Genomic DNA, 27744 nt, shown 5'->3' with positions numbered 1-27744 from the left:
TTGTTGTTTTTTAGCTGGAAGATTTTGGTACAGAGGTTCTTGAAACCCTTTCACATGTTAATGAAAAAGTTATTGATCCTACCCTTTGATGGCCATATTCAGGGAGAACTTAAAGATCAGAGATTACCGAGCTGGAGTTGTGACCTCTACCTTGGCCGGAGAAGGTAATGGCACAACTCTGCAAGTGTTAAAAAAAATACTTGACTTACACACAAAACAACTATATGTTGTTGTGTTGTGTATTACAGGGTTCGTACGGTCATTGAAAACCTGGAAAAGTCATGGAAATTCAAAATGCAAATTCCAGGCCCTGGAAAAGTTATGGAAAACAATATTTTTCCCAAAGTTTTGGAAAATTAAGTAAAGGTCATTGAGAAGTCATGGAAAAGTCATTGAAAATCATTGGTGAAAAAGTGTATGAACCCTGGTATTAACATTATCAAAAATGCTTCCAACTATTTTAAAAACCAGAGAAATACATAATCGGTAATGGTGTGTTTCACTTGTTCTCCTATAAAGCCCCGGACACACCAAGCCGATTTTGGCTGTTGATGGATGTCAGGCCGACGATGAGCGTCCTGTCGCCCTACTCAGATTGCTGTGTCCCGCACCGTCGTGTCTTTTCGGCCGTGCCGACGGCTGTCGGTCAAATAAATCACTCTGATTGGCTGTTCAGCTCGAGAATCAGTGCATGAGAAGCGAAACGGAAGTGAGGGATCCAAACAAACTATTAAGAAGGCAAATCTGAGATTTCATTTAACTCGAGCTCGACACAGGTTCGGGAAAGCCATGAGCTTCTCGCTGTAGAGTGACAATGGAACGCACACGCTATTTGTTGTTTGTTTATATCACGCAGTCTGTTCTTCTTCTCTCAGTGTATCATGCCGTCTGTCTTCCAGTTGTGGCCTGACAAATACACACTACCGCCGCCTTCTGGTAAGGAGAGTTATTGCCACTCACGCATGCGCAGTTCGTACGTGCAACTTGGCCGTTGGCTGAAGTCTTTGCGGTGTGTTCCAGTGTGAAACATGGCCAAGACGCAGGAGACGTGAGGCGACGTTCCGTCGGGACCATAGACTGTATGGTCGGGACGTGTTCTTTGGTGTCAGTTTGGTGTGTAAGGACCTTAAAGGACATTTGGCATTTGTCATCTTCAGACTTAATTAAAGACCCATACAGAGAGTTAAATGAGCTCCACCATTATCACCTCACCTGCAAAGTTAAAATGTTGCATATACACATTAATTCATAAATAATTTATAAATAATCATATTATATATTATTCAGAAATGGGCTATAGCCTATAGCCTACATAGGCTTAAACTCTTGGTAGGCCTACTTTGATTTTAGGACATTTTAACACTCGTTTGGAAGAATCTCCAATGATTATTAAGTGATGGCTGAAGTTATTAGATAATGAATAATAATTAATATATGTTGTCTTATTAGTAAATCTATAGATATTAATGTTTTAATTTGGCCTTATTATAGAAAATGCATGACTCCAACAACTTTTGTCAAATAAGATAAAAAGCCCCTGAAAAGTAAATTAGCAGAAATGGGTCCTTTCTTCATTTATTTTCAAACCATGATAATCATCCCCTCTATCCGTCCAGATGAGCCAGAACGAAGTAGGAAGGTACGTTAGTGTTTCCCAAATCCAAATTACTTATCATTTTCTTTTCCTTTAATGATTCACATCCTCAAACACACACACACACACACACACACACACACACACACACACACACTTAAAGAGGTATGTTTTTGCCATGAAGAGAAACCATTTGCTCATTTTGATGGAGGCCTAAAAGAGAGGTTGAGTTGTCTAAGTGGATTTTTCATTACTAAATGTAATAGGGCAAAGAAAATGACATCTGCTGCATCAGGAGGGGTATTAGGATTGCTCATATACTTTTTTTCATTGATATTTGTAATGAACAAATAGGGACAGTGCAGCTGTATATGAGCATTATAGAAATTAGCACAGTGCTCTGTCTCCCGTGAGTCCCTCCTGACTCAGCCTCCTCCACTCGCCTGTTACTACAATTTGGAAAGGTACTTCCAAACTCACAGGGAAAAAATAACATGTTTTTTCTCCTTGCTACCGCTCCGGACTGAGACACAAGTGGAAGACTAACATAGAGGAAATAATATCGCAAATGGAAAGCTATTAGTGTGGTCAAGCACTTTCTCATGCTGCTTCGGAAATATGTCATTTCTCATGTGCCGCTGCATTACCATCTTTTAAAAATTCAACCTTCAGTGCACATGTAATACATTTGGGAGGAAATGATGAAGGTCATAAGCTTCATAAAAGATCTCTGAGAAAATAATAGTTTGGTCCGTGTCCTCGGTACTGTATTTGTTCCTTGCCCTCTTCCGTCTTGGTAATTTACTGGCTGAAAGTCTTTATTCTCAATATATATGCAGTGGTGGAGGTACTCAGATCCTTCCATTCAGTAAATACAAAATGTTGTACTAAATCAACCTCCTGTAAAACTATTTTTTAAAAATCCTGACCACGTTGTATATTGTTAGACATGTTATTTGTATGGTTAATTATCATAGATATAACCTTTAGAATGTAAGCAGCATTTTATTGGTAATAATGTTCGTTAATGCTAAATACTTTTTAACAAATCTTTGAATAGCTTATATGGTTTAATGTCAAATCTGAATATGCAACTTAATAGTGCTCTCAAAGTTAAAATATATATATAATTCTTTTTTACTCTTGAGTAAAAAGCAGCAGTAACTGGAAATATTACGAAACTACTTGGGCAGATGCAAATTATATCATTATGTTATATATAAATGTATGTATAATCTTATCTGATACTCAATTGTGTATTAGTCCTATGAAATGATACAAATGTTAAACTTTGACAAATCTCACCTGGGTGTTCTTGAGGCTTAAAGGTTGAGTATTACATTTTTTTTAAATTTAATATCAATCTAATTTATATTCTTCATAAGCAAACTAAAAACAACAATGTTTATGCTTTATTCAATTTACTTTTTTTTTTATTCAAACCTTATTTTAGCTTTCTATTGACCTACAATAGATCAATAAACCATCATACTTAAAAGAGCTGTTTCTGACTTTAACAATAGCGATACTTTCGTATTATATTATTACTCTTATATGTCCAGCATGACTTCTATCCCTGCGTAGTATTTTTGATTCTTCTCTGGCTTACATTTGAACCAGACTACACATACATTGAACACGTTAAAAAGGGAACGCATAATTAGGAAATGTATTTTAGTCAAAGGTGTACAGTTATGTATTGACTGTATATATTTACTAGTTGAAAGCATACAGTGAAATAGGTGAGGTTTGATCATTGAGAAAACCCCCCTTCTTTCATTTAATCTATCACCAAATATGTATTCCTCGTGTCACCCTATGGGTTGCTTCTCCCCCTCCTTCATCATCACCCCCAGCCTCATTAGCACATAACAGGTTATCGACATGCATAGCAGGGTCTTCATTTAGACGCTCAGCCTGATTAGCCTTAATGAAGCTAGACCAGCTACCTGAATGGAAGTGCACACAGTGCCTTGAGACAATAACAAACACATATGAGCCCTCCTGCACGTACATACGTACGTACGTACATACACACATGTACTAACATACATTCTCTGTGGTACCTTTATTAGCCTGTGTTTTGCTCATTTTCACACTGAGGAAATTAATGTGTGAGAGACACCTAATTATATTGTATGATGGCAGACAAGACACAAATGAATGAGGAGTACAAATTGTTGAGATGTTTCATCTTAAAGAGACATGTTTGACACCTCTAAAGAGCTGCAAGACCAGATAATACTGCTTTTAATTATGTATATGTGTGCTTAAATGTTGCACATCCCAAAGGTACACTTAAGACTATTATAAATCCAATGAAACACTGCTACTCACCCAGTGATTGATTTTTCATGTTTTTCATCTTGAATACAATGCTCATTTGACAAGGAGAAATGTAAAGATAAAATTAGCAACAAGCTTTTGTTTCAAGCATGTTTTATTAGTCAGTGTAAAATAAAATTATAAAACCGTCAGAACAATTTCTATCAATATACAGTTAAAACAAGCAGGACATCACCTTTGTGTGATATATATACATAATGCTCTACAATAAACACATATCATCGAAGCTCATGGTCTCTCCTTATTATCTCCCTTTCTTCTCTTTCTCCTCCGGTGGGCTTTATTAAAGACCCATGCTGCTCTTGGATATTCAATCATTTTTCAGTCAGAAGTAATGAATGTACTGAATGGATGCAAAGGCTAGCAATTCATTACAGCAATCAGAACACGACTTATTTTCTCCCCCCGCTCCCTTCTCTCATCTCACTTGCTCCGCTCTCCTCCTCACATAGTTATAGTTTGAATACAATTAGGGAGTTTCAACTAATATGTTTACAACCGATCATTAACATTTAGTGTAGATATTATGTATCGGTTATCTTTGGGAGTGATGCAGTGCCAGATCTTTAAATAGATAAATGAAACCATCTACTGACAAATGACAGGATGTCACATTTACATATACCAGATGGATGCATTGCAACAGGCTGCTTGCTGATCGTCAGACATCCAGTTCACACATCCTGCTCTCCAAATCCGCAGCAGAAGGGCAGGTTAAATACCAATCCTAAAAGAAAAACCACCTTAGCTTCATTACCTGAGGGAGAATTTTCAATGCGATGCATATATTTGCAATTTTTCATCTCTGCTTAAGGGCAATAAACTTCTCCCCTGCCTGTAATTTTCTCATTATCGCCCCCACTTCCCCTCATGTCTATTTCCTCCCGTCCCTCACCCTCTGCTCCAGCTGCTGGACCACCTTCTCGTTGACGGGGTCGGCCCTGGTCACGACAGCTCTTCCTCCGTCTGGCCCGAGCACGATGGTCATAACACTGCACATGTCCACCAGCTCCTCCTGACACCTCCTCATTCCGTGGTCCAGCTCCCCTCTCCGGGCTGGGTCACGCTTCAGAGCCCCCTTCTCCGCCACCGAGAAGCCCAGCAGGCCCGTCAAAACCTCGTTGGACAGCTCCACGTCCATGAACCCTGTTCCATCGGATATTGTGGCACAGACGCGCCAAAAACCGTTGGTGCTGCTCAGTTTTCCCAAGAGAGTCACAATGAAAGCCTTGACTCGGATCTCTGTGCGGGGATGTTGTGGTTTGGACATCATCTCTTCAAGAAGAGACAAATATGTAAAAGGTGGAGAGGTCAGCGAGAGAGCAGGAGCTGAGGAATTACTCTGAGGTTCTGTTCTAGCAGATAGTCTATCAATTACTGCAGTGGTTGAGCTGTTATTTTGCACTTGAGGTGTGTTATGTGAGCTCTCAAATGCAGACTCTTTTACACTTCTTGATGACACGCTGGTAATCCTACAGCTGGAGCCTGCAGTGTCTGTTTTGTTGGTAGAGCTCTCTCTGTGTTTGCTAGGTCCTTGATGGACAGAGAGCTGATTTAACCTCCCAGTATCTAACTCTGCAAGAAAGCAATCCATTTCCTCATCCATGAAATCACTTTCATCGTCAGCAACACAATCTGATTCTAAAGCTGCTGCTCTTTTAGCAAAGCCTTGATAGTCTTTTTTCTGTGTGTTGGACCTGGAGTTGTTTGATCCAATTTGTGAATCAGAGTCATTCAAAGTGTGCTGATCGTATGGAGCAGTTTGGGCGTTTGTTGCTCTGTTAGGATTTCCTGTTGGTATGTTGTTGTTGTTCTGTGGCGTGCTCCTGTGACTGATGGCAGACTGCGCAGTAATGTTTGTACTCTCTTGAAAAATCACACTGTCCAACTCATCCAGAGGAAGATCGTCAAAGTCTTCGTCGGGAAAGTCTTCATCTGGCATGTTGTGAGCTGGGATCTCTGGCTGATTTGAAAGGTCAAAGTCCTCGTGTTCGTTACCCTGGCGACGACCTTGGACTGAACCACCTCTGTTGCTCTGGTTCAAACCACTTCTGTAACAGACCAGCCAAAAAATGTCAGACTGAGTTTGTGAAGCTTTTAAACATTCCAAGGGTTTTTCACAATGTTGGTGGGCCATTGAGGCAGAGGTCATAATAAATGATCATATACATAAAAACAAATATGGTCAGACTATTTTAAGAGGTAGGAGTCTTTTGGGAACAAATGGAATACTCTCATGCTCTAACAAGGGTACCAAGATCCTAGATCAGAAATCACTCTTAACTGTTGTGTTTTATCTTTGATTACAGCTACTAAACTACAATAATTGGACAGCTCATTTTTCATATAATTTCATAATTGTGATGGAAATGACTGTCTTTCACTCAAATCAAAAGGAGACGTTATATTTAAATGTATTGTAAATTATTTCTGTCTATGCAGAATGGATCGTCAAAGACTACCTTACTATAGGCTGAATCAACGTGTGAAATGCTTCCCAAAGTAGCTGTAGGATAAATGCAGATCTTCTTTTTTTCAAGACAAACACTATGCTTACATTCTAAATGTCAAAGAATATGAACAGAGGAGTTTCAGGCATAGAATGTCAAGATATTATATTGTTAACCTCCCACCTGGATGAGGCTGTCGAGGCGTGGCTCCTGACTGAGGAGCTCCTGGAGGACTGAGTGTAGGTCTCACTGAGCGTCCCGTAGCCACTGTCTCCAACAGGACCGCCCTGAGCCCTCCCCCCCTCCTCCTGGGCCTCCAGAGTGGCCAACAACTCTGCGTCATCAAAGTCCAGGTCCTCCACTTCCTGGTTACCTAAAGAGGAAACAAAAAGAGACAAAACATCATGATTAGGTTAAATGTCCCATGTCATGGCCATTTCTACTGATCATAATTCCATTGTTGAGGTCTACTAGAATATATTTATATTGTGCAATTTTCCAAAAACACATTGGTTTCTCATACAGCATCTCTGTATAGTATGCGTATTCACTCTGTCCTAAACGGCTTGTTGGAGCTCCTGCCCCCCCTCCCTGTGAGCCCAGTGGCCGTCTGCGAGACAGCAAGACACAGCGAAACCCAGTCCGAACACACACACGCACCCGCAGCCTGGCTGGGAGTTTGACTCACAGCCTCGCCGCGTCCCGCCGTCTCAGGGAGGAGAAATCGGCGGAGCTGCAGCTGAGAAAAGATTGAGTGTGTGTGTGAGGAAGTCCGTGGATTGGTCCATTTGGACCAATCCACGGACTTAACCCAACGGCTCCGCGGACGTAACGTAACGGCTCCACGGATTGGTCCATTTGGACCAATGGGTCCATTTGGGTATGGCCACGTCACTGTACCCAGGAAGAAAACAATGGAAAAAGAGAAATCTCCAACGAGGCGTTCTGGGGCAGCATAGATAGGTCTTTTCTGTGTTAGAGTTTTACTTGCTACAGGGTATACTTTGAGGGTTTTTGACTTTGCAGACCGTTTACATCAGGGGTGCCGCGACTTGATTTTATGTGGCCCGCAAGAGCTTACAAAGAATATAATACGTTTATTATACATGCCGCTTTACAGTATATCTATATATGTTTATTTTAATTAATTTCTTATTTTATAGTTATTTCTTATTTTTATCTTTGATTTATCCTTAATTTTATTAATCTGTGTGAATCTGTCCTGTTTTTCAATCTCACCCTGTTGCTGTTAAACTATCTTATCCTATCTTACAGAAGAAGCATGTTGCCCATAAACTACATGTCCCACAATGCATCTCATTTTGTGACATGCGCACTGAAGACTGCACTGGGGCGGTGATGGCGAAGTCCATAGGGATTGGCTTGGCAACTGGAAGGTCACCAGTTCAAGTCCCGGAAAGACCAAGTGCTACCGAGGTGTCCCTGAGCAAGGCACCGTTCCCTACACTGCTCCCCGGGCGCCGTTCAAAATGGCAGCACACTGCTCCTAACACTAGGATGGGTCAAATGCAGAGAAACCGTTTCGTTACTTAGTACCTGTACTACGTAATGACAATAAGTTGAATCTTCTTCTTCGAGAGAGAGACTTGCAATTATTTACCCTAGACTTCTGCTTTCAGACGTAGTTAATTATGAAGTTATTACCCTATCCAATAAAAATCCAATACAGAGGCAATAATATAATACATCATTTCATATATATTATGTATTTATATTAGGGCTGCCAGTCGATTAAAATATTTAATCGCGATTAATCGCATGATTGTCCATAGTTAATCGCGATTAATCGCAAATTAATCGCACATTTTTTATCTGTTTTAAATGTACCTTAGAGGAATATTTTTCAAGTTTTTAATACTCTTATCAACATATGAGTGGACAAATATGCTTTATGCAAATGTTTATTATCATTTGAACAATGACAAATATCCTCATGAATATTAAACACAACAACCTATGAATATTACAAATATTCGCCTCAATTCAACCTGGAACCTAATACAATGTGTGTGTGTGTGTGTGTGTGTGTGTGTGTGTGTGTGTGTGTGTGTGTGTGTGTGTGTGTGTGTGTGTGTGTGTGTGTGTGTGTGTGTGTGTGTGTGTGTGTGTGTGTGTGTGTGTGTGTGTGTGTGTGTGTGTGTGTGTGAGATGGATCGTTGGAGCTATGTGCAACTCAAGGCATATGCTCGAACGGGAGCTGCCTGGACGCTGTGATCATCTTGCGCGCTCTATCCGTGCTGAGTGTGCTGACTTCTCGTACAATGTCCCACTGTCTGGCTTCCTGCATAAAGTCAAGTGCTCGGCGCAGTTGTCGGCGAAATGTCGCTCCTCTGTTTTAATTTAAACAGCTCCTTATATCCGTTAGCGCAGCTAGCTAGCACCAGATGCTAACAACAACAATGCACGTAAGGTCTCTCTCTCGCTCGAGCCACACATACACACACCCTCCCGGTCCTCCCAATAGCCAGTCGGTGCCTGCCGGTGAGCGTGGAAGTGTGGTCTGCCACAAGCAGGCGGCAGAAGCGGGGCTGTCAGCATCAGCTTGTAGATGGTATTTTAAACTCGATGCGCTCTGAAACTACGGGGCGGCCGAGGAAAAAAAATACACATGCGTTAAATCGCGTTAAAATAATTAGTGGCGTTAATTTTTTTTGCATTAACGCGTTATTAACGCGTTAACTTGACAGCCCTAATTTATATATGTATATTTATATAGTTACAACCGGCCCTTTGAGTGCAACCATAATGCTAATGTAGCCCACGATGAAATTGAGTTTGACACCTGGTTTACATGCATAAAAACCTTCATAACACACAAGGGGACGAGTAATAACCGGAAAAGCATGACATGGGACCTTTAAAATACAGAATGGGTATTTTGATGTGATAGCTTGCAGTGTTGGAAGCGGGTGGTCTTAACACAGTTGTTGTATTGACAAGCGGATATTGGTCAGCACTTTAGGTATATCCAAACTAACCAAAATCACACAAAAAAATACAAACTCACCAATCTAGGCTGTGGAAGAGCAGCAACTCGTATGTACTGTGAGGTCAAAATGTCTGTTTTATCAATGGGGTCTGGTGGCTTTAAAGAGACCATAGCTAATCTACTTTAGGTAATGCACTGACTATAGAAAACTACCTTATACAACCTAACTTAAACAATTTAAACTATCCTAGGCTGAGAAACCAGGCATCCATTACCATTCTTAAACAGGTATTATATTATATACAGGGTATATGCAGGAATCCTGAAGTCAAATGTAACACCTTTTAAGACCTTTTTTAAGACCCTTTCCATACATTTTAAGACCTCATCGCCACTTTGAGTTTTAACCGGTTACATTGGCAACACACTTTACCTCACATTTACTACATAAAGTATTGATTGTCCTTCCTCCTTATCTTCCAACCATTTGGATGCAGACTTGCATTTCCCCATAACGATGATGTTTAACAACCGGCGTAAACGGACCTTCGCGCGCTATCAAGCAGTGAGCGTGCAATGTCCTGTTCAGATGACGTCAAACCCAACGGGATGCCATAAATAAACTACACAGAATCACACTACACACCTACGCAATGATTACATTCAGGCAGACTTTAGAATACAACCTCTTTGGACAATTTATATACTTATTGAAAACAAGCTACAAAATGTAATACCTTGGAAAATGCAGTTTAATACTTTTTAATAGCCTTAATTTTCGCTAAATTGATTCATCAACTTTTAATACTTTAAGACCCTGCGGACACCCTGTATATACAATCTGAATTGTTAAAGTTAATTGAATATACCTTGTTGTGGTGCTGGCTCCTGCTGCTGCTGCTCCTCCTCCTCAGGAACTCCCAGCGTCCGACACAGCACCTTGCTCTGTCGGTAACAAAATATATATTATTAAATAATATACACTGCTGTACAAGAATTTCTGGGAATTTGACTTTATCTCTGCTTCAGTAGCTGTACAAAACAGGAACTAAAGCATTCCTATTGGACTTTGGACATAATCACTATACAGGCGGTTAGGTCCAAATAGTCTCATACCAAATTTGTAAGACAAATTAAGACGTGAACATTACATTACATGTCACTTGTTAGACGCTTTTATCCAAAGCGACTTACATACATTCAGTACTGTGGGCAATCCCCACAGGAGCAATTTGGGGTGAAGTGTCTTGCCCAGGGACACAACGACATGCTGACTGCAGTGGGACTCGAACTTGCTATTATCTGATTCGAGGATCAGCGCACTAAACCACTGAGCCACACCCTCCCTGAAGCCATGAACTGGCTTATATCTGCTTTGACAGACAGCAACAGTTTACCTGTGTATTCCTCTCCACCAGGTCCTCTACTTCCCCACCCAGGACCTTTATGTTGGACGGCCCCAACAGAAGCATCCCAAGTCTGCAAACCATCTTCCCCTGCAGCTGCAGCTTCACACCAGGTCTGACGGTCAGAAGAAAAGGCAATCCGATATAAACTATTTTTTAAAAACATGTTACAAAAAGGTTTTTTAAACTATCGTGTTTTATTTTTTCCTTGAGAAACTGGCAGTGACGTAGCAGTGATTTTCGATTTCATGAAATGAACATTTCAAATAACACGTAAATATGTAACAAAGGTTGTTCCGTTTCCTTTAGCTTCCATAGGTTTGAATACATTTATTGTTTTAAAAGAAGGACACCAGAATGCAGGTAAATTAACTCGGATTGATTCTTACCTGAGAGCTGTGCTGAGTGCAGGGATGGACTGATACTCCATTGCCTCCAAGCTCTGGACTCCATCAGTCACCTGTACAACAGAGACAGATAATTTGAGCAGGAGCAACCGAACAGGGAAAGTATGACAGATTTACATATTCAAGAACAAATTACAAAAAGCATTTCTACCTGTGAAGGCAGTTACTGTAATACTGTACATGTAAATCACAATTACAGTAGGGTGTTTAGCTGCTAAACCATCCAAAACTTTACTGCTGGTTCAAACCTAGACTGAGGGAATTTCTAAATAGAGGTTTTCCTATATATTATAAATGCTGGTTGGCCTGAGCTTTCCAAATGCAAAGCTTATCTGGACACGTCTGCTTCGTTACGCTTGCTTTTGACAGTGATTCTAGTGCATTTAAACTGCTATGGGTCTTTGCCCGCATGACTCCTAGAATTGAGAGACTTTGGATATCGGAGAAAGAAAAAGAGAAAAGAAGAAAGGCATTGCAACGTTTCTTAGCAACGCTAGCACTATTCTTGAGAAACCTAAGAGCAGTGACAAGTGTATTACTTAAGGTGAAAATTACAGTCCTTATATTCCAGCAATTTACTCTTTCATATTCTACCACTGATTGGACCTCTCCACTCTGATTCAGTTAGGAAGAGAAGCAGAAGTCTACATTATTCTACCCGAACTAGCACTTAAAAGAAAAATCCTGGCTATAGAATATGGTTGGACAGTTGATTGAGCATAATTGCACACATTGGTAAATAGTGTTACTTTGTATTTGTTATAATTTAGTCCCAACCAGTTTGAGCACAATGGTAAAAAAGGCTGTACAATAGTTTTACTTTCAGACTACAACATCTTCATCTTGAGAGGCTAAAAAAAACATTGTTCAGCCCATTTTGCTTAAAAAATAAATAAATAATCAAAATACTTGGCCATATTTTCCCTGACCGACTAATCTTTGCAGCATCTCAATATCGCATATTCTATTTATGACAGGTAATCCAACTGTTTGGGGGCATTCACTTACAAAGAAATACATTTCCAATTCAAAGGGAATTTTTTTTTAATAACTTCTTTATTTCAGACATTCCTCTGACCTGCAACAGTAGCATGCGTGTTGGCCTGGCTTCCCAGGGCCTCTGGGTGGCCTGTGTGACAGCAGACACGTCGTCGTTGGCAACATCTGAGCCCTTCCACTTCTGCAGCTGACCGTAGGCAGGCTGACCAATGTCCAGTAATGAGTCAACCTAACACAGAGTGGTACCAATGGTAACATTAACCTTTTGCTGCATATACATTTCTTAAAAATATACTGAACCGCTTGACACAGTCCCATAACAGTATAAATCATATACAGTACTGTTCTGGAGATTTTTTAATTGCTAGTCTTCTTTGTGAGTGCTACATGTATCTTGTGGCTCCTCTCATTTTGTCTTGGGAACCAACTTACATGTAATTACTCAGTCTCAGAGTTTCCACTTTTAATTTTCTATCGAAAGGAAAAGTGGAATCCAGTAGTGCTTTCTTATAATATCGATTCCGCCTGTACTCCAATCTTTTTTTTCCCTATAATTGCACAATAGCATTTATTTTGCTGTGTGCTTTTGTCTTTTTGTTACACAGTTCTATTGGATTTCGGGCAATATTAAATAATCACTTCATGATTATCTTGGCCAGAAGAATTCATCCTTACGATATGTTTGCTATATCAACAAAAAAATTGAAAAAGAAAATAGTAATGGTAATTATTTCATTCAGTTAATATTTAACTTGGTTTATTGTGAGATTTGTCTATTATTTCGCAAAAGACTAACACTGAAAACAGGAGTGTAGAGAGAGTCTGTAACCACGACTGTACAAAAGATTACAAACAGAACATATTTCAAAAGGACACTGGATATATACATATACTATATTATCATTTATGTGATTATTATGATATCAATATTACATTATTTTAAATATCACAGTTATTGTCAATACAAATAAATGTCAACACCTATTTGGCTTATAATCTGGATCACGATAAAGCAAAAGGGAAATATTAAGACTTCTTTTATCATAAAGCAACACATTGCTTCAACCACCTTTTTTAAGATAGAAAGCCAAATCAACAGCAAACAAACTAAATAAGTTAATCATAACGTTTTGGCTCCATGAAAGAAATAGATGGAAACATTCCGGTAATTTTCTTTGCTCAGTGTGGACTCATATTTGTGCTGTGGCATGATATGAAATACGGAAAATTAAATATATGATCAACAAGTCCGTACCTGGACACAGAAGGTGCCGCTGAGTTCGGTCTTCTGGGCCTGGGAGAAACTCTCCGGGAGGACCGGGTGGCCCAGGTCCCTCAGGTCTGTCATCAGCCACTGGTCCAGCGCCTACAATTTCATATCATGTAGTGAGGAACAGGAGGGTTTAATTTGTGAGCAAATCTGTCATTCACAGCAAGTACATGTTCTACTCTTAAGACCTATTTTATAACACTCTATATTATGTGTATTGTTTTGTATTACTTTTTAAAGCTTAGAGCATGATCTTCTTGGACTTTCGACCATCTGCTCTAAGGTTAAATTAGTATTTTTTGGCATTTCTGCAGGAAAAATTATTTTAACGATAAATAAAAAAATCTATAATAGTTGCAGACGTTTTTGCTTCTGTCAAATAATTGCTAAATCTCCTGAAAACACTGACTGAATACAGCAGAAATATCAGCTGCCAGTTAGACACTACACCAAAACAAGTTACGTTGACTGGGAAGGGGTTATAGCTTATCAACCAGGAGTCAGTGCATGAGAAAGACCAGGAGGAGATTCATCATGACCAAATGCCAGAGACCATATCCCACCCCACTTAATTTACAAGCACCTGTTATTATGTGATCTTGTCAAGTCCCATACTTGAATGGCGTCTTCAGAACTGTAATGTAATGTAACTGAGCTATCTCAATATCAACAGAGCAGACTGTGGACTCATCATGTTGCATTCAGCTGCACATTAACACATTGAGACATCCTGCATACCTGCTGGTTGATTTGCTGCTGTGACAGACGACCTGCTCCTCCAGCCTCCTCCTGCAGCCACTCCACGCAGGCCTCCAGCCAGGCAAAGGGCACCTGAACGTGCCAGGAGGAGCGCAGCCAGGCTTGGGTAGAATGTACCACTGCCTGGACCTCAGGGGCCATCCTCTTTACTTTTGTGTGTATCTGACAAGACCAATTCGAGATAATTTCCTCTCTGTTGCTTCTAATTATATAAAGGCAGTTACGTTATTTATATTCAATTGCATTTATCAGTAATGATTCTCCCACGGAGCACACGTTAGCAATGACCCATTTATTAACAAGTAATGGTTCAAATGTCATATATTGTAATTAATGTCACGTCCAGGTACTGTGAAGGGGGAGAACAAAATATAGAGTGAGAATTAGGGATAGCATGCAGCAGAATAATAACAAATGCAACAACATAATACCAAATAAGTTAATGTTATAAGTAATAGTTGTAGACGTTGCATGAGAGACATGGATGTAGCCTCTTCCACGAAGTGTTGTGGAAAGCTGCCAAGGCGCCAAAGTTGACTATTTATTTAGTAGTGTTTGCGCACATTAGCTGTGTGCCCATACAACATGACCATAGAAGCTCAGATATTAAACAGCAGTTGATTACAAATAACATGTGTTCCTCTAAAATTACTTAGACATAACCTAAAAGTATCATTGTTGATCAGATCATACCTTATAAACAGGAGTAACTTGAGCAACCACACTGAAATTCACGGATGTAACAGCACACGGAAATACGGCTTGGAAACGCCTCTTATCTTGTGACCGACGTTTATTCTAGCCAATTGTGACTCTCGGCTGCTTGACTGGCGTTTTTCTCCGCCAATCGGCACATTTGACCAAAAACCTGTAGATCCAGGTTCGGTAGAGAAGGAAAGGGGACGACTGAGGTGTTGCTCTGCAGGTTTGTGTTTTGACGATGTTTTCATTTTTCTGAGCCCAATGTTGTTGAAGTACACAGGAACTATATAAAGAAACACACATTTAGTGGTGTCTTTGGTCCTTGTTTTGTGTCTGATGCAACGCTGCCTAATTAGCTGGCCCGGCTAACGTTAGCTCCCGTTGTGCACAACCGAAATGATGGCAACATGGCGAAATGAGCTAGCAGCTAGCTTGAGTGGGCTCGGGCTGGTCTTTGTATTAATCAAGTTCTCATGTTTTAGTGACTAAACCTCGATAGATAAGAGATATAAACGACACTATGCAGTTTATGTATATAGTTACGAGTCTTGAATAAGTGAACGTTTGACATTTAGGGGAATTGCTCGATGAAATCCACACGACGAAGCGCGTAGCTAAAATAGCTAGCAACGACAGGATTTAGCCAACGGTCGAAAGGTTAGCTTCAGATGAGCTAAGGTAACGTTAGCTCACTTTCAGTTTGTTAAATGTCATCAAAGTGGTACAGTTATTTACCTAAGGTCCGGTCCCAGTTTCTAACTGTCACGTTGCATTGGCTACTGATGATTCGCCCACCATGTTATTTCCCGATACAAATGCAGTTATATAGATACATAGTGACGTTATTTGGATATCTAAGATGTGTACTATTCTCTCGTCACTGGCTGATCGGCTCGTCTCTTAGCAAGCGTAGCAGACACCGTTAACTCGAAAACAATGCGCAATATTAGTTTCTCTGCACCCAGATACTATGAATACTATGAATATCACGACGCGATACTGTTATAATAATAATAATAATAATTGTGTCACTTCGATTAATAATAGTCCTAAACGATTGCTTTGTTAGTCAAACATCAATCCAAGTGATTCAAACATAGGGATGATTTAATGCATATGTGATTATAATTGTTCCGTTACAGACCTTACTTTCAATAAGCCTTTTCATATTACATGTAGTATTTCAACTAGCCTCTCCCTCTCAGACAGGTCGCAGCAGCTGTTTGGTCCTTGCTTATTTAGTTCCGCCTTTCAACACGCCCTTGTCCCTGTAATAAATATCGGTGAGTTGCGAGTTTTATGCCAGTTGTTTTCTCCCTCGTTTTCCTCGCTAACTTATCTCGAGTTCTCGAATAACCGGATCTCCTGCACATAGTCTGAATTGTCTTAATTATGTTCTCCCCTTTCACAATGCTTACAGACTACCACAGCCTACCGGGGCCAGTTTTCTGCTTCTCTCTCCCTGCTGCTGCCTGTTCTCCGGACAGAGGTGCCCACGCCATCTCCTTCGCTGTCAGAAGACCATGGAGACAGAAATTGAACAGCAAGAGGATTCTTCATTCGGCAACACTGAGACCAACGGTATAACACTTTACATATGTATTACTCTGTTACTAATGTTGTTTGAGAGGTTTTACAAATGTATCTACTTCTGAAATGTCAGTTTACCATGAAATGATATGATTGACAGTGTCCTAGCAGCTGATTACTTCAGTTTCAATATTGCAAGTTATGTATGATTTATAATGTTTCACTCTAGGCTTATATTTAATTTTCTGTGTGAAACCAACTTCATGTGTTTTCACTTAAAAAAAAAAAGCATTGTCTTTCGGTTTTCCAGACAAAGTCTTAAGATGTTGTTCTTCGCTGCTATTTGTGGCCTTTTTGATTATTTCATTGTATCTTATTTGTATGCATTGTTGTGTGTGTGTGTGTGTGTATTTATCTCCCTATGCCAGGTAAGCGCCCTGCTGAGGATGCAGAGGATCAGAAATCGTTCAAGCGCTCCAGGAACTCTGACGAGATGGTAGAGCTTCGCATCCTCCTGCAGAGCAAAGTAAATTAACTCTCCTTTGATTTAACATGTTTGATGTCCCTTTCTATGTTGCGCCAATCTAAAAAGACTGCCGATGTCTTATACTCTATTTTGTATTATTTTCTCTTTGTTTCCCGGTACACATCTTTGCCCTTTTGAATAATTTATTTCAACTTGCTTTACTATAGTTTCTATTATTTTCTTTCATATTATGTCTCCAGTTTTTGTAAGTACTCTTTGTGATTTCAGAATGCAGGAGCTGTAATTGGGAAGGGTGGCAAAAACATCAAAGCCCTTCGTACAGACGTGAGTATATTTTATGCATTTCATACACCGTGAACATTATTTAGAATATTCATTTTGTTTGCTTTAATTTTCTCTTCAATGTTGTTCAGCCTTCCAAAACATTGTATTAATTCAAACCACTTACCCTTGATAGCTGTTTACAATCTAGTTTTGTTTTTTGGCAATATTTGATTCTGTGTTAACAAAGGGTGTGGTTGGCTGATGCCTGTGTTAAGATTAGTCCTCAGCTCATGAAGAATTCTGACAACCTTTTTGGGGTTGTTTTTATCTTTTTATTCCCTTATGATCCTCGTGATTACCTCAGCTAAACTGCCCCTTGGCACCAAAGTCATGTCCGTTTGTTTCTCCATATAGATCATTAATTGTAACAATGCTGTTGTAGCAACACTGATGCTCTTGTTAATTTAAATGTATTAGCACAGTGCGGTGTTCATGATGTCACCAACAGCTCCAGCTAATACCTTTTTTAAGAAGTGTTAAGGCAAACTGATCAATTCTTAATTCATTGAAATGTCATTGCCTCTTTTTCTAGCCCTCCACAATTTGTTCTCCCCCTCTCTCTCACTGTCTCTGGTCTATTCCCCAACATTGAACTTATCATGTTCTTAATATGCCATTACCCATTTTCCAATGTCACCTTTTCACCTTTTCTCTCTTTGACAAACCAATCTCTGAGAGAATCAAATAAAAGTCACATTTGAACAGTGTAGAGCCTGTATATTAAAAATGTATTCCTCTTCCCTCTTCCCTCTCCCTTGTTTATTATGTTGACTTTTGCCCACTTCCTCCTCTGTTGCCCATGTTCTGGATGGCCCCTCCTGCGCCCGCCCACCTGACACCCTGGTTGGCCCTGTCCATAATCGTGCCCTGTCCCTAAATGGGCGCCTTACTTGATTGACATCTGTGCTCGAATGGCCCTGGCCCCTGCCCATTCCACGCCCAGTACAATGCCAGTGTGTCAGTCCCAGACAGCAGTGGGCCTGAGCGGTATGTCCCTAAGCTCCTCCCTCTCACTGCCTGACTACAGGTCAAACAAACAACAAGAGATGAATTATAAATAGTCATCCTGCCTCTGTCAAATCACTGTATTTTAATCTACCTGTTCTTTTAAGTATTTTAGCCTAAGTCAAAATGCCTTAATGCGTTCATGTCCAAATCTGCCTGTAAAAGCCATGTCAACATCCTTTTTGAATGTCATTTTTAAAGTCACGTCTCAACATTGAAACTTAGGCTGGTGTTGTCAGGGTTTTTCCACAATCTGCCACTGTCTTTTTAAATCTTTGCCTTAATCTGTGCAATATGTGTGTTTTGTTTTTTTCTGTTTAAATTTTCATTGATGATTATCTATCCTCCTACCTTTCGCGTTTTCACCTCCTTCCCCCCTCAGAATGGATATACTGGTGTTCTTGTTTTTTAGTTGTTAGTTTTACCTGCTTCTCGCACCATCCCATTCTTTCCTTGAGATGCCCTCATACTGATAGACTCACGTTGTCCATCCATTCTAAAACGCATCAAACAAGCTAGGATTCATGTTGTGTGTGTCTTTCCTTTCTTCTGCTTCATCTGAACGTTGTTATTGACTGCTGGAGCTATTGAACATCAGATAATCCCCCCGTCCCACTCATCCCTGCATTCTTGGTGTTATGTTTATCGCTTCTCCCATCCCCATAAAAAAACATCAACCCCAGTGGTGGCAGACTTCATTTTCCATGGTATAATCTACTGTGTTACTCTCACTAAGCTGTCTAGCATTCTACTTCCATGTGCAAACTGCACTTAAGTTCTCCTTGATTAGTAAATTCATTGTTTATTTTATTATGTCACTAGGTGGGTGCAGACAACAAAATTCTAATTCATATTTGTTGGCCAAATGTAAGAGTCTACCTTGATAAAAGTGATAGACAGGGTTCTTTTGGTCCCTGTCGTCACGATCTCTCCAAGTTGTGTTTGGCACCTTATTGTAGGTTTTTCTAGTCAAACAATTTGTGGTGTGCATCCACCAAACTGTGCTTTAGGACTTTAGAGTTCTTTCTAGCACCTTTGGTGCTTTTCCTGCCAGATCCTCCTCAGACTTCCCCCTCCCACGTCTTGGTCACCAAATGCAGTCACTTTTCTTTGGGTCCCTTTTTATTTAGCCTTTTTTCTTCTTTTCTCTGGACAAACATTATTTGGGATACAAGCTTTAATTCAGTTACAGTGACCTTGAAATATTTAGAATACACTGGATCTCAACAGTTCATTTAGCGGTGTTAGTCTCAGTAATGAGTTGGTTAAATCGGGTGTCATTAATTATTATTGCAAAAAAGGGTTGACACGAATTCTCTAATCTGAAATGTTGTTCCCTCCCCCCTGGGATGTCTTGCTGGCACCCCCAATCCCGTCCTTGCTGTGAATTCTGAAGCATCCTGAGCATCAGTGCCGACATCGATACAGTTGGAGAAATCCTGCTTAAGATTATCCCGACACTGGAAGAGGTGAGGACTGGTTGAACTTGTTTTCTCTGCTCGTGTCCTATTCAACCTAATAAACGTAACCTTTTTATTTGGAAGTGAAAACAAATTTGGATATTTACAATGATCACAAAGGTATGCCTTTTTAAATGTCCTTTGTGTTACAGAGATGCTTTTCTAGTTCAAATGTAATACTTTTTTTACATTTTACTGTAGCAGTTTTGTCGGTTGGACATTTTTAACCTCTATTTTCACGTGCAGATAAGTGGTTTAGTTGGGATGGACTGCGCTAATTTAAATGCTGGCAATAACACTGTTGCCACGTGCTGTATCTGCAATTATTGTTGGACAGAAATAAAATACATGAAGGCTTAAAATGACATTTTTTTAAAAACAATTCCAAGATTTTCTGTCACCATAAGGGTTTTTTCTCAAATTATATAAAGAATGGTAATACCTTCTTATTTTAATCTTCTATAAATTACCTTGCCATTATATGCCTCCTTTTTATAACTCTAAGGAACTTTGAGTATGTGATTAATTGTACCCAACAATTAACATGCTAAACGTTCTGCTCAGTACCAGCAGTACAATGGGATGGATTTCGACTGCGAGCTACGCCTGTTGATCCACCAGAGCCTGGCTGGCTCCATCATTGGAGTGAAGGGAGCCAAGATCAAGGAGCTCAGAGAGGTATGTTGATAAAAAGGAGCAATGTTTCACAAATAAATAAATTGCAAAGCCCATTACAGGCTGAATGTGTGGGTTATGGACAGCATTATTGATGCCAGCTTTTCAATTGTATCAAGAAAATAATGAATAGATTTTTATAGAAAGGATTTTTTCTTCTCTTAATCGTTTGTTTCCTTGTTTTTTATTACTTTACATATTTGAATGATGTTAAAATAACCATAACATAAAGCCGTATAGTGTTGAGGCTTTTTCTGTGACCCCAATGTGTGGCTGTATCTGTGTCTCGGCAGAACACAAAGACCAGCATCAAGCTGTTTCAGGAGTGTTGTCCTCAGTCGACAGACCGGGTGGTGCTGGTCGGCGGTAAAACAGAGAGAGTGGTGGAGTGTATCAAGACCATGCTGGAGCTCATTGCTGAGGTATGTGTCTTTTAACGTGGCGGAGACCTTTTTGTTATTTGTATGCATTGAAGAATTGTGACATATTGAATCATTCTTTGTGGTTGGATAAGTCAAATGTAGCCTAGTGTTGGACCCTTGAATTTATAAGCAAACCGTTAATCAACATGTGATGCTCGACTGATACATTTTTAATTAATATTTTAGTTGCAGAGGCAACAGAACATTTAATTCAATTGTAGTTTCTGGTTAGGAATAATAGTATAGGCGTTAAGAGATGCATCTCATCACACCGTTATTATTGTACATTCCAATTAGTGGATCTCGCTTTGTCCTTTAGGCTCCCATAAAGGGCCGTGCACAGCCCTACGACCCCAACTTCTACGACGAAACATATGAATATGGCGGTTTCACCGTGGTGTTTGAAGAGAGGGGCGGCGGTCGTAGGCTCATAGGGGGGTTCCCCATGCGGGGGGGCAGATCCAGCGGTGGAGACCGTGGATTTGACCGAATGCCCTCTAGCAGAGGTGGACGTGGACCCATGCCTCCCGCCCGCCGAGACTACGAGGAGATGAGCCCTCGCCGAGGACCACCACCACCCCCCCACCCCAGTAGGGTTGGCAGGGGAAGTGGCCGTGGACGCAACATGCCCATGGGACACCCACACAGAGGAGGGTAAGACATCAGAAGTCTTTTGCTGCTCTCTGTTGTTTTCATACTTCGCTTTGTCTGTGATCTATGCACCAACCAAAGCGATTCCACTTAATCAAATTAGTTTGTCAAACTTAAAGATAAATCTCTCATTGCACATGGTCATATTTTATGTCAGATAATAATAGATATACAATCTTGTACAACCTATTTATTTGACTAAACACTTAAGTTCCAAGTAACTGCATGATCCCCTCCCCATGGTCCTTTGATGTTTAAAATAATCCTTTTCTTCTTATGGTGCCTCCTGCATCTGAATATAAAAGCTAAATCCTTCTTCAGGTTCTTATTTTTCATTCAGGGGCACTGTCCACAGCTTCTAATTCAGAGGATAAAATGATTCCAGTATTCTGCATGTTATCGAGAGTCAAACTACCCCTCTAGAAACATTTGTATCATGGTTATCATTCCATTAATTGTATGTGCTCATCACTGTGTGTCTGGGTGTGTTTTTCCCATCTCCATCTTGTCCACAGAGAAGAACGTTACTATGACTCGTACCGTGGCTCTGATGACAGGTCAAAGTAAGTCTCTGTCCACAAACCTTTGCTTCAACCTCCTTATTTACCTGAAAAGGGATACTTTGACATTTCGATATTCTGTCATTTGTTTGTTGCAAAATAGCGGTAGGTCCTGAAATGGTCATTTACTGAAGCAAATATTTCTCATAAATACCATTGGGTGTTGCTTCCTATAGAGTATTATTTCACCCTTTTGTCTTGTGAGCAAAAAGTAATTTACTAACGCTAACATGGGTACAGCATTTTTCCATTCACAAATACCTTACAATAATGATTACAATTCAAGTTGCAAGTGTTGAGGTATTCCTAAATGACCCATATGTTTTCTTCCTTTTTACTTTATTGTTGCATTTTGTTGAATATGCCTGGTTATCCCCTTCCTATCATAGCTCATGAGGAAATAACACTCAATCCTGCCTGTCATCACTTACTCTCGGTACTAATTATGGCCCTACAAACATCTGTGGTTCTCCTGTCTGTTTGCCTGTAGTGTTCTAGCCTGCATCAGACCCATACCCCGATCCCCATCCACCTGTTCACTCCAGTGCTTTGCAGGCAACTGCAGTGATGTTGTATGACCTCCTCTTTTCTGTGTTAATAACTCATCCACTCGGCTATCCCTTCCCAGTTTTTCCCAGGTTGAGAAAAAGTACTTGTGGTGGTGTGTGAAGGTCATGTGCTAATGTGAAGCTGACATATAGATGTGAAGCAAGAGTCCCCTGCAAAAAGGCATGCTTTCACAACGAGACTTAATTATAGAGAAGTCATTTTTCTACATGAAGCTCTCCACTCCCCGAAACAAGAATAATACCATCCTTACCTGGCCTTGGTTTAGTGTCTACTATCCACATTTAGAGGAATAGGATCAAATTGATATAAAACAAAAACAACTGTTCATGCTTGTAAGACACTAGATTATAATGGGTTTATTTCCGTCATGTATTTTGAGTCATCGTAGCTAAGGACACCAATGTGTAATAGAAAATTGGTTGGGCTGAAACCAAATCAGCAGAAAACACTATTCCTCCCATTTTAACATTGTGCTATTTACCAAGCGACGTTATGTTTCACATAGTAGTCACTCATTTATCTGACACTCGGCAACGCCTAATTCGGCGCAAACGCAGCCAAATACTGTTAAAGCATCACCCAACATGAAGTTATGTTGAGTCCATAGTTAGACATGAAAGTACATCCACGCATGTATCTTCTTAGCTACAGCAAGACTACAAAATAAATCTGAACACATTTCCTCAGCTAATTCCCTAATTTGAGCTCCGCAATAGCGGGGAAAAAGCAGCAGCAGCCCTTGGCTGTGATCATCATCACCACCACCACCTGTCACTTCTCTCACCATAACACTGTCAGAGCTGTTCCTGTTACTGTGTGGGAAGATTGCTGAGAGGAAATGTGTTTATACTGTAATCTTGCTCAGCGTGTGTGTGCAGTTTGACCTAGACCAGACATTTCCTTTGGAAGGTTGTCAAGCTTTTTTTCTAATCATTTTTCTGTTTCTTTCCAACCAACCCCCCCCCATCTCTCTCTGTCTTTCTCTGTCTCTCTGCCCCCACTCCCTCCCTCTATGACACTCTTTCATCAACAGTGACAGAAGAGGCAGACCGGATCGCTACAGTGATAACATGGTTAGTGACCCTTTGCTAAATGCATGCAGCTCTGGTTCTAGCATCTCATTTAGGCGCCAGCGTCCTCAAGCTTGGACACTGGTTGTTCCTACAACCAGACAATATGCTGTGATTGTCCTTTGTGTTGTAATCATAATAGTGGTTTATTGACAATACACCCATAGCTAGTCCCTATATCCAAGAGCACACACTCAATCTGACCCCGGCCATTTATCCAAGCTAGTTTTTGCATGGTGTAAGACATCCCACCAAATGACCATAATCACTACAGCCGGAGAGACCCTGTAAAAATCAGCCATAATTGCCCTCTTACTGTGTACTTTTCACGGCCAGCCTGTTTTTCCTGCAAAGAGAGGGAGGATGTTGGGGGTGGGGGTGGCTATGGTTGGTTTCTAGGCAATAATAACGCTTTGTTGACAGACTGGAAGGTCTCTCTCCCGCTCTCTCGCTTTCTGCCTCTGAGAGCTGGCAGGATACTGCCTGCCGTTGCTCGGCAACAGCTTCTTGAATTGCCTGTTGCCTTGGTGATAGCAGCAGCTGAATAGCAGGTGAAAATGGGGGCTGATGGAGAGACTGGGAGGGAGGGAAGGAGGAGGAGTTATGGATGAAAACTGGTTGGCTTTTAGTTGAGTCTACTCCATGGACGAGGATGCTGCATCATCCACATTTGTGCTTACAATCCTCCATTCATCTGGGATCTGTAAAAAGGTGAAAGAGTTGACTATACAGAATGTAACATGTTCGTGTTTGCTTTTGTTTTTCACAGAGTGGAGGAGGATATGGTGAGTACTAAGCCTCGTGTTTATTCTGTCGTTATATCAATGTGGGTTCAAGGTTTTTAATGCATCTTAGTATGCTGCAAATTATTTTATTTTCAATTTGTATTGTAGTGTCTATTTTGTCTGAATGTTGTTTTCATAGAGAAAATAACAAAAGCCTTACAGTGACCACATAGCTAGAAGGACATTGCAGCTCACACTAGGTCATCGTGGCTATTGGACTGTCAAAATATTGGTATTTTAACTTCAGTTAAATGACATTTGACCTAAAGTGTTGCTGTTTACATTGCACGCCAGAGAGCTAATTATTTAGCAGTTTTCTTGAAAGATCTTTGAAAATGTATTGTGAGCAACATCTTACTCTTGATATGGGTTATTTGTTTACACATTTCCCAGAAAGAAAAAAACCGTAATGTTTATACTGAGTTAATGTTCTTAATGCTTTATCTTCTGCTCAGACAACAGTTCATCATGGGATAGCTACCAGTCAGGTGAGTCTCTTTCCTATCAATCGCTGAGCCATAATGCTGGCAGCCGAGCATTGATTTTTAGTGCACTTTTTACTTTCCCTCTGTTTCTACACCCCTCTTTTTCCTGTGTGTGTGCTTTGGTCCTCACCCCTCCTCCCTCTTGCCATCAGGTGGACGTGGCTCCTATAATGAAATGGGTGGCCCCGTCATTACCACACAAGTGACGATCCCAAAAGATGTGAGTAAATAAACGCATCAAATTGGCACACGGAGTAAAAACTCTACACTGTCTCATGTGATCATGTTATCTGTGCTCTCTCATTATCCTCATATCATTTACATGTAGTCATTTATTTCATAGCCAATTATTTGTGCATCACATGGCCCCATTAGTCCTGTTATCTGCCTCATATTTACTAATCCTTCAGTGTAATTAACAAAAATAATTTGAGATGTTTTATTATTCATTGTTTCACATTTACACAGTAGAACCACATCCCAGTGCCTCACACACTCTCTTCTCCCCTCCGCCCCAACAGCTGGCTGGCTCTATCATTGGTAAGGGAGGCCAGCGGATCAAACAGATCCGCCATGAGTCAGGAGCCTCCATCAAGATCGATGAGCCTCTGGAAGGCTCTGAGGACAGAATAATCACCATTACTGGCACCCAGGATCAGATCCAGAATGCTCAGTACCTTCTTCAGAACAGGCAAGTTCTGACACAGCCGTATGGATTACATTGACATCCGTCTTATTAGAGGTAGAAATTCCTGATTAGCACCCCAGTCTTAGATCAACAAGCGCAATCTTTTCAAAACCTCTAACATTGTCCTGTGGGGTCTAAATCAGTCCTGAGCTCACACCTGTTGGGTTGCATCGTAAGAAGTTAGGGGATACAACCCATCTTAGGAAGTGCAGCCTTCCTCTTTCTGCTGAAATTAACTATTGATATGTTAAGGATGATTTCTCTCTTTACCCTCTTAACTTCTTTAAAAATAACAATCTATAAAAAATATATTTGTGATTAATATTGAGAATGCATAAATGTTTTTTTTCTAAAAATTGAATTGCAATACTAGTTAACCCACATTTCGTTGGGTTATGCATTTATGTTGCCTGCTGTCTCTTCTCCACTAACCCCCTTCCTTTCTTTCCCATGCAACCTGCAACTAGTTCAAACCTGCCTCTTGCATGAAATGGCTGTGAATGAGTTGGCAAACTCAATTGTACATATTTCATTTATTTCTTTAAAAGGGTAAATGTGATGGACATGTTTCTGTTGCATTTGTCCATTGAATTGAATGGATACGATAAAATTAAACAACAGTATGTTTGTTTGCCATCAAAGCCGTTTCAATGTGAAGCAGGGAGTGGATTGATTCTTCCCCTGGCTGCTGCTGTGTGGAAGACTAGTGATTTTGTTGTTTTTAGTTAGATCAACCAACAACAAATCACAGTCTGCCAAATAGCACGGGCTCCTCCTCTTCTGTCTCCCTTGGCAACCAGTAGGCACGTATAATACACACCACTTCCTTGTTGATGCTATCCAAGCTTAGCCCGAATGCTAATACAGCTGTAGACCTGCCGCCGCTGTCTTATGAGTAGTGTAGTGTTGCCATGGTAACTAACCCTGCCTCCCTCTTCCTTCCTCCCCTCCCTCTTCAGTGTGCTGCTTGGACACAAGGACTAACCACACCCCTCTTTTTCCTCCTCTTTCTCGCTCACCGTCAGCCACGTATTTCACATCTCCCCGCCCGTCTTCCTCCCTGCCTGTCTTTCTCACCCGCAGTCTGTCTCCCCCCTGCTCCGCCTCCCCATCCGTTTCCTCCCGAGACTTCATCCTATATAGCTATATATTTACACTGTCATCAACCTGTGAATTGCAATTTACTTCTTGTGTATTTTATTTATTTTTCCACTCTTTTTATTTCAGTGTGAAGCAGTACTCTGGTCATTTGCTGTAGACCCAGGAGACTCAGATTGAAGCAGACTCAGATTGCCCCCTCCCCCCCCCCCCCTCAACCTTTCTGCCCCTGTCCAACCCCTTCAGACTATTATGCTGGATTGTGGGTGTCTTTTTTGAATTTTATTTTTATATTTTTTAATGAAATAAATGTCCAACATTCCTGTGCATAAAAGAAAATGTAGATGTTCTGCATTTTAATAGTATAGTCCATTAGTTTAACAGATACAGTTTGATTTTTTTCTTCTAACACACAACTATCACAAATATTCTTCAGTCTCCTGACAGACAAAAAATGAACATAACTTTTTATTTGTGGATGTTTTTGAACTCTCTGACATGTATATGTATGTTTGTGTCTGGTATAAATCTGTTCTGTGTGTGTGCACGCATGCTTGCGTGTGTAGGTTGGGTGTGCTTTCTCCTGTCTATATCGGTCACTTCACCCACAGTTGTATCACATTACTACTCTGTGAAACCTGCAGAATGTAAGATCCTGTTTTTTCCCAAACTGAACCATTTGTTCTGTTTTTTTTAGAGATGTGACTCTTGTCACAAGATACAGGACAGTCTTGACTCATTTGTAATAAAATACATGGTAGTTGTGTGATGAAACAAATCTGAATAATTGGACTAGCTCCTCAAAAAGGAAACTTGTGGCTAGAATTTGTTTTGACATTTTATTAAAGAATTGACAAATGATATTGAACGTATCTATTTTGTCCCTGCAATTTCCTGTGCTCTACGCTTGTTTGCTGTCCATGCTCTAGACTTCACATTGTTTAATTGTAAAATGAATAAAGAAGGTGCCACTTTTTACTCAACCAATTTGCATTTGTAATGAGCTTTCTTATTAATCTTGTTTGTGCAAAATCATTCCAGCTGTATCAGT

General features: G+C 40.4%; 2 protein-coding genes across 6 annotated transcripts; one reads left to right on the top strand and one right to left on the bottom strand.

Moving 5' to 3' along the window:
• Window positions 1-4016: 4016 nt before the first annotated feature.
• Window positions 4017-14472, bottom strand: rmi1 (RMI1, RecQ mediated genome instability 1, homolog (S. cerevisiae)). Its single transcript, XM_034234943.1, has 9 exons — window positions 14161-14472; window positions 13408-13518; window positions 12232-12381; window positions 11136-11206; window positions 10738-10861; window positions 10210-10285; window positions 6574-6763; window positions 4836-5991; window positions 4017-4667 (listed from the first exon to the last, which is right to left on the bottom strand). The coding sequence occupies exons 1-9, from the start codon at window positions 14320-14322 to the stop codon at window positions 4602-4604; spliced, it is 2106 nt and encodes a 701-aa protein (XP_034090834.1). The 5' UTR covers window positions 14323-14472; the 3' UTR covers window positions 4017-4601.
• A 478-nt stretch (window positions 14473-14950) lies between these two features.
• Window positions 14951-27676, top strand: hnrnpk (heterogeneous nuclear ribonucleoprotein K). Of its 5 annotated transcripts, XM_034234945.1 has the most exons (17): window positions 15041-15106; window positions 16089-16166; window positions 16304-16464; window positions 16842-16939; window positions 17168-17224; window positions 18168-18211; window positions 19626-19698; window positions 20254-20367; window positions 20658-20786; window positions 21106-21440; window positions 21953-22000; window positions 23601-23640; window positions 24407-24422; window positions 24878-24910; window positions 25060-25127; window positions 25429-25598; window positions 26823-27676. In XM_034234945.1, the coding sequence occupies exons 3-17, from the start codon at window positions 16407-16409 to the stop codon at window positions 26851-26853; spliced, it is 1314 nt and encodes a 437-aa protein (XP_034090836.1). In that variant the 5' UTR covers window positions 15041-15106; window positions 16089-16166; window positions 16304-16406; the 3' UTR covers window positions 26854-27676. The 5 variants fall into 5 exon arrangements, with proteins under 5 accessions (XP_034090838.1, XP_034090835.1, XP_034090837.1 ...); XM_034234947.1 differs by lacking the exon at window positions 16089-16166 and having other exon boundaries at window positions 14951-15106; window positions 20260-20367; XM_034234944.1 differs by lacking the exon at window positions 16089-16166 and having other exon boundaries at window positions 14951-15106.
• Window positions 27677-27744: the final 68 nt, after the last annotated feature.

Source organism: Gymnodraco acuticeps, unplaced genomic scaffold, assembly GCF_902827175.1.
Source record: "Gymnodraco acuticeps unplaced genomic scaffold, fGymAcu1.1, whole genome shotgun sequence".
NCBI classification, from domain to species: Eukaryota; Metazoa; Chordata; class Actinopteri; order Perciformes; family Bathydraconidae; genus Gymnodraco; species Gymnodraco acuticeps.
Note: the sequence above shows the minus strand (reverse complement) of the source record. Positions and strands in the feature narration are given on the sequence as shown.

Bases quoted from the DNA above. Each gene is read 5' to 3' on its own strand.
- hnrnpk (XM_034234944.1), top strand. From the start codon at position 16,407: ATGGAGACAGAAATTGAACAGCAAGAGGATTCTTCATTCGGCAACACT. The intron at 18,212-19,625 runs GTATGTCCCTAA...TGAATTCTGAAG, and splicing joins GACAGCAGTGGGCCTGAGCG to CATCCTGAGCATCAGTGCCG. The intron at 22,001-23,600 runs GTAAGTCTCTGT...TTTCATCAACAG, and splicing joins GGCTCTGATGACAGGTCAAA to TGACAGAAGAGGCAGACCGG.
- rmi1 (XM_034234943.1), bottom strand. From the start codon at position 14,322: ATGGCCCCTGAGGTCCAGGCAGTGGTACATTCTACCCAAGCCTGGCTG. The intron at 10,286-10,737 runs GTAAACTGTTGC...TGTTACCGACAG, and splicing joins TGGTGGAGAGGAATACACAG to AGCAAGGTGCTGTGTCGGAC. The intron at 6,764-10,209 runs GTATATTCAATT...TTTCCTCTTTAG, and splicing joins GGAGCCAGCACCACAACAAG to GTAACCAGGAAGTGGAGGAC.